Source organism: Chinchilla lanigera, unplaced genomic scaffold, assembly GCF_000276665.1.
Source record: "Chinchilla lanigera isolate Chin_1 unplaced genomic scaffold, ChiLan1.0 scaffold00100, whole genome shotgun sequence".
In the NCBI taxonomy this organism is placed as follows: Eukaryota; Metazoa; Chordata; class Mammalia; order Rodentia; family Chinchillidae; genus Chinchilla; species Chinchilla lanigera.
This window is the reverse complement of record NW_004955501.1, coordinates 881,610-888,456: the sequence shown is the minus strand read 5'-3', so window position 1 is coordinate 888,456 and position 6,847 is coordinate 881,610. Positions and strand designations below refer to the sequence as shown.

Sequence of the window (6,847 nt, the reverse complement as noted above, 5' to 3'; positions counted from 1 at the left end):
TCACAGGGCCCCTCTTAGTTCCCACAAGAATGAACCGTTATGAAAGAAGGAAGCCTGGCCCCGGGCCACTCTGGCCTTCTGTCTCACCGTGTGCACATGCTACTGTGGTGCCATCCTCCAGGAAGCCCTTGCCAGCTGGAGTCACCCAAACATGGACTTCCAGCCTCCAAAACTGTGAGTAAAATTAACCTCTTTTCTTTATAAATTACCCACTTTCAGGTATTTCTTTATAACAACAGAAAATAGAATAATGTTAATGTCAAACGCAAGTCTCTCTCTTCCCCAGTCAATGCTCAAACAAGTCCTAGATACAATCTTATAGTACTGACTAGAACATGCAACAGAAGTCCCCACACCCAGTCTGTCCTGCAGGTGCATTCTGGCCAGGGAGATGCCAGGCAAAGTGGTACTTGCACTTATTCGATTCTTGCAAGCCGTCTTTATAAAATAAAAAGGGTATATTTAACTCCTCCCTTCATCCTACTGCCTGAAATACAGATATGATGGGGCAGAGGTCCAAAACATACATGGGCCCTGGACTGTGGACACCAAGGATGACAAACAGAAACAAGCCTGGGTCCTGTGTGACCACTGTTACCATACCTGCCCTGAATTGCTGGCCTTTGGACTTCTTTTTTATAAGAGAGATAAATTTCTGTGCTTCGTAGCCACTGCTACGTGGGCTGGTTCTCTTACAGACGGAAAGCTAATCCTGGGTAAACCCCACACCTCGGAGACAGTGGAGATCAGTGACAGCATGGCAGTCCAGGAACCATCCAGTTTCACTAATAGCAGCAACTCAGGGTTGGCTCTGTTGTTACCTGGACCCGGTCACTGAACCTTCTCTTCTGGGCCTTGAACCAGGTACCTGTAAGTTGTAGGACAGTACTTGCGGTAGAGATTTTCCACCAGGGTGTTACTCTCTTTAATAACAGTTCTCTTCCCCTGGTTCATGTGGTTCCACAGATGCAGAGCGTAAGAGTTATTGAAGCTTGGTTCCGGGTCCCAGACTTCATAGTAGCGCCTCCACTGTGCAAAGGAAATGGGATAAAATCTGTGGGGGTGTAGGAAGGACATGTTCTGACAGCTGAGGTCACTGAGCTCTTGGAAGTCTCTGAGTTTGCACCACAGCCTCAACATCCTCGTCATCAAAAGGGGACCTTGGTTACCCCAAATGTCTGAGTTGTAGTGCTCAACAAAATTTTCCATGCATTCCCACAAGAAGGGGTGATGGGGTGAGAACCCAAATACCCCATTACTAGAGACCTGAGAAGACTGTGCAGCTAAAAAGTTTTCCTCAGGGATGGGTCTGATGGAGATGACATCGGTGTCCATGTAGACGCCGCCATATTTCCAGATGATGGCCAGGCGGGAGGCATCAGAGCTGATGTGGAGCCAGTGTCTCTCTGCTTTGCTGTTGATCTGAGGGAGCAGGTACAGATCAGCCCCAGGGGGTGAGGACAAGGAGGAGTGGCCCAGGAAGCCAGGCCCAGAGCAGCTGGAGAGGGCTGAAGCAACACAGCTTCCCCAAAACCTATTTGGCCACAAGCCTAATTTCACAAATTTTCCCGACTAACCTCTACTCCACCCCCTCCCATTTTCCTTTAAGTAAAAAATTTCACTGATTAATATCAATGAGAAGATTTTAGTAGCTTTTAAAGATTTCATTAATTTTTTAAAAAATTAAACTAGTCAGGGAAAAAAGTAAATTAAACCAGTAGAAAGACAAAGAAGAAGTCCAGTAGGAATTGCACAATAAGCCACTCTTCAATGTGGATTACATTAACTGCAGACATGAAACTGGAAGGGAAGAGCTTTAAAAAAAATGTCCTCAGGAAATGCTAAAAATTGAAATAAGAAATGAGCTAGGAAATTAGGGGGAAAATCATATGCATGCAAGTTGAGAAACTGGTAAAAGAAAATCTTAAATCTATGTATGCATGCTCTTATTTGTTCATTAATTACTTTAATGATATTCACTGAGGGCCTACTTATTATGTGCCAAGCTCTCTTAAAGCTGCTAAGAATATGACAGTAAACAAACAGGCAAAAGTCCCTGTAGGGAAGAAATAAACAATAAACAAATTTATACTATGTTGATAAAAGCTATGATTTATTTAAAAGCTGCTGAGGAGGACTGGAAAGGGGCAAGATGGAGCACAATATTACATTAGGTTTCAGCAGAAACTTGAACGAAGTGGGTGAGTGAACCATGGCCAAATCTGATAGGGAGAAGAAACAGCAAGTGCAAGGGCCCTGAGGCAGAATCATACTGCTATGCAGTAGACACAGAATAGAGGAAGGAGAAAGGCAGATGATGACAGTAGAGAAGGGTGGGGATGAAGGAGGACAGGTCATATAGGTTGGGGTCAAGGCTTTCAAACTGTTTGAAAGGTTTAGAAGAAAGGAGTGATGATGTGAATTGGTTTTCATTAGTTTGTGGCTGTTGTGTAGCAAATAAGGTAGGGCAGGAGTGGCAGATGGCAAGGACAAAGGCAAAGAAGCAAGTTAGGAAGCTGTGAAATAATCCAGCAGGAGACGGTGATGGCTTGGACCAGGAGAGAAGTGGTCAGATTCTGGGTACATGTTGAAAATAAAATTGGTCAGGCTTTGCTGATGGATTTAATGTGGGATGGGAGAAAAGGGGGTCATAGATGACTGCAAATGCTAAAATGTGAACAAAACAGTAATCCCAGAACTCAGGAGGCTGAGGCAGGAGGATTGCCATGAGTTCACTGCCAACCTAGGCTACACTACATAGTGAGTTCAAGGCCAGCCTGAACTGAAAAGCAAGACCCTGCCTCAAAAAAAAAAAAAAAGTGAGCAAAACAAAATGGTTGTTAAAGGAATAAAAATAAATCAGTATAAATAGCAGTATTCTCATAGGGAATGCTAAAATCTCAAGTGCAAAAAATAAAATAGGTATTTTTAAATTTAAATGTTGATTGAAAGATTAAATAATCATCCTTGGCTTTTGACAAAAAATAAGCATTCTTTTAAAATTCTGCTATACAATTCAATGAGAGTAGGTCAACTAAAACTCTCCAGAAATCTTTACAAGTGGTTAAAAGCCATACTGTTTCTAATTGTTGAAGACCTCACAAACAGCAAATGTGGTTCCAAGCTCTTTGCAATTTCCGTCAATCCTCAAAGGTAGGTTATATGACTGTCCTTGTTTTTCAAGTGAAAAAGTAGAAGTGTGGACATTCAGGGCAAGGCAAGGAGTAATTCTTTCCTCGAGCCTCTGCAAGGAATGTGGGGCAAGTGGCCCTGTCAATACCTTGGCATTGGCCTAGGGAAACTAATGTGGGGCTTCTGGCCTCCAGAACAGAGGGATGAACAAGATGTGTGTTAGGATATTAAAAGCCACAAAGGCCCAGAGGAGAATTAGATTAAACATCAACCTGAGACACAAGAGCTCCAAAGGGGCTGAAGATGAAAAAGGAGCCGCTCAGAGGACAGCCGCCCATCCCCGCCCTACGCTCACAGTGCTGATCCCTAGCCATCTTCAAAGGCCACAGTTGCCCAGATCAGTGAGGCAAACTCAGTGGTCACTAGCAAGTGATGCTACTTTGGGTCCTCCCTAACAGGGGGCCTAAATGGTATTCAGTGGTAGCCTAAACGGGGCAGAACTTGCCATAGCCCAGCACCCCACTGTAGATACCAGGCTAGTATAGTGTCATGCAGGCCGAGATGGATGGACACTCAGGGGCTCTGTGTCTCAGGGTCCACCTCCCTCCTAAAACCCAACCTATAAAATTTAGGTGCAGCTCAGAGCAACCCAAACTGTGCTCCAGGGAACATTAATTCCCATAAGTTTATTTCTGTGTCACACTGGAAGAGGGTTCCATGCTCAAATAAATTTAAGAAGTAATGAGTTGGATCAAATTAAGGTTTATTTCATTTAGAATCATAAAGAGGCCTGATTTGTCTGTGAGAAGAGGATGTTGTATGCGGCATCTCCCCAAATAATGTGAGTAGGGATTTCTTTTTCCAAGGACCAAAGCACAACTTAGATAGCGTTAGCCTGACACAACTATGGGAAATACGGGTATAGTCCTGGAGCAGGTTAGCTGTGGGGATCTAGCTGACATGTCCCCTCCACTCCCAGCACCTGCCTCCCTGCCCTGCCACTGCTCAGGTTAGGGTTAGCCACTTGCCAAGAACCCTGCTGTCGGCAACTGCCAAGACCTAGCAAATGGAAATTCAATCCACTGAAACTACCCCACCTTCCCCTAACAAGTCCCAGTTTGACATTTCCAGGCTCATGAGAAGAACAGATGGGTACTGTGGGATCTAGAAGTGACTGGGACCAAGAGTGAAGCCAACCCCAGAGGCTGCCCCAAGCCCCACCCCCACCTGCCTGGCCCACTCGAACCCCTACCTTCAGGCCTATGGTTTAGCCCAGAAAATGTCTCTAACTGACAGTAACTGGATGCAAACATGCCCACCCCTCCATGACAGCCCACCCCAGCCCAGGTTAACAAAGTAGGGTGGGTGTTCTCTCTCTTTTTGCATATGAATTCTACAACAGGCAAAATAATGGCCACCCAATGATGTTGGGTCCCAGTCCCCGGATGAGGTAATGTTGCCTCACATGGGGAAGGGACCTTTGCAAGTGTGATTAAGTTAAGAACCTTGAAGTGAGGAGATTATGCTGGATCATACTGATAAGTCCTAAAAGATCATAAATGTGCTTTAAAGAGAGAGGTACAGGGAGGTTTTATACACAGAGGGAAAAAAAGGGAAATAGGAGATAGAGGCAGAGACTGGAAGGATGGGCTGCACGTCAGGGAGTGTCTGTGGTCACCAGAGGCTGGTAAGAGGCAGAGAAGCTTCTGTGGGGCTCCTACCCGCAGAACTATGAGGCTAAGTTTCTGTTTTTCACGTCACCCGCTTCTGGTGTTTGAAGCCACTAATTTGTTATGGCAGCCATTAGAAATTAACACAAGAACCTACATAATAACTTTATGAGTTGCTGCTTAGCCCACAAAGCCTACAATATTAATTAGCTGGATCTTTATAGAAGAAAAGTCTGCTGTCATTTGGTTTGGCCCATGATTAGGATTTAGATAGGACCGTATGCAGCAAGGAAATCACATTCATGTTAATTTTTAAATTTTTTTTAATTTTTTGATTTATGAAATAATTCTGTTTGTGAAATTAAGATGCTTTATTTATTAAATTAATTTTATTTTTGCAAAATAATTTTATTTATGAAATTAAGAAAGTCTTATCACTAAATTCACTTCTAACCCAGTCAGGCTCAAATATCTACTGTGATTGTGTGTTGTCTTTTCAGATCTTTTTTTCCCTCAAAAGATGTTAGTGGTAGGTACAAAATCAAAGTCATTCTCATGACCTTATACTGTGAAGGGGGTTTTAATTCCCCATTGTCTTACAACCGTCATAAAATGTCAGTTAAAAGAACCATAAAACCTGCCTAGTGAATCATTGAGTGATTATATTATAATTTCTTTAAGCATTACTTGATAGTGGGAGAAATATTAAAGTGAGAAACCATTTTCTTATTTTGCTATGCTGCTAGGATGAGGAGTATAGAATTCCTAAGACCTCTAGAAGTTTCTCAATCATACCTTAATATACCCCAATTTCATACAGCACTGTTCCACTGATCCTTCATGAATTTTCTATTTACATCATTTTCATGTTAAATAGCACCTGGTTTCTGACTCGGCACCAAAACAGTTTAACACACAGGAGTTTAAAACTATAATGAAAAGAAACTATCCCATACATCTAGAAAATATGTTTAAAAATTCATTCTGTTAAGAAAAGCCTCCCGCCAGGCGTGGCGGTGCATGCCTGGAATCCTAGCGCTTGGGAGGCTGAGGAAGGAGGATCTTGTGAGCTCAAGACTAGCAAGACCCTGTCTCAAAAAGACAAAAACAAACAAACAACAAGAAAAGCCTCCAAATTAAGCTAGATCCTGAAAGCTAGAAGCAAGACACCAGATCAAACATTAACCTAACTTAAGTCTCACCTGTTCATCTAAATAAGGGTTCAAGAGGTAGAAAAAAAGAGTCAGAGGGAGTGGGGGTGCCAGGCCCATTTCTGCCCTGAGTCCTTAGCCCCCATTTTCCCATCTACACACAGAGGAAGCTACACTCGCTTTCTGTGGGTCCCCTGCTGTTTCCTCCCAACACTGCTCTCTAGATTTCCCTGCACACTTACGTGAGTGTACCATGAAAACAAGGGCGTGTCTTCAAACAGCCTGTTCATATCCAAAGGGGTGAGGAAAACATTGTCTATTGCTGAGAGGAGGGAGAAGGCTGAGGAACTGGAGTTGGAGGGCAGCTGTGTGGAGTTGTGGAGCCCTTGCATGAAGAAGATCACGGGCTGCTCAGGATAAGTCTTGGCGGCAGACTCTACAGCACAGGATACCAGCGGGGGTGGCTCCACCTTCTCCGAAGTCTCCACAAACACAATGCTGTGTCCCTGGCTCAGGAGCGCATCCAGCCCCTGCTGGGACTTGGAGGAAGGCAGGCAGGAGAAGAGGCAGTAGGACCTCAGGGTGAGCCGGTAGAGGAAGCCACAGGCCAGCAGCAGGGCTATAGACAGGGAGAACTGGAGCTCCTTCAGCATGTTGACTGCGCTCTGCCAAGCTCTCCTTTAATCAGCACAGTTCACTCAAGTTCACATTCACAGAGCTTGATAGAAATAGCACACACACAAAAATTATGTTAGAATGTTACTTACGAACTGAGAGGAAAGAGCTCCCAAATGAAATATGATCAAGCCCAGCAGCATTAAAAAGGAAATTTTGTCAAAACCAGTTAGAATTATCCTGGATTTAAGGATGTTCCAATATAGGAAAAATAATTAC

The 6,847-nt window shown here is 43.8% G+C and overlaps 1 protein-coding gene across 1 annotated transcript; it reads right to left on the bottom strand.

Moving 5' to 3' along the window:
- Positions 1 to 479: 479 nt before the first annotated feature.
- Positions 480 to 6,606, bottom strand: A4gnt (alpha-1,4-N-acetylglucosaminyltransferase). Its single transcript, XM_005406864.2, has 2 exons — positions 6,196 to 6,606; positions 480 to 1,422 (listed from the first exon to the last, which is right to left on the bottom strand). Exons 1-2 carry the CDS (start codon positions 6,604 to 6,606, stop codon positions 832 to 834), a joined length of 1,002 nt encoding a protein of 333 aa, XP_005406921.1. The 3' UTR covers positions 480 to 831.
- Positions 6,607 to 6,847: the final 241 nt, after the last annotated feature.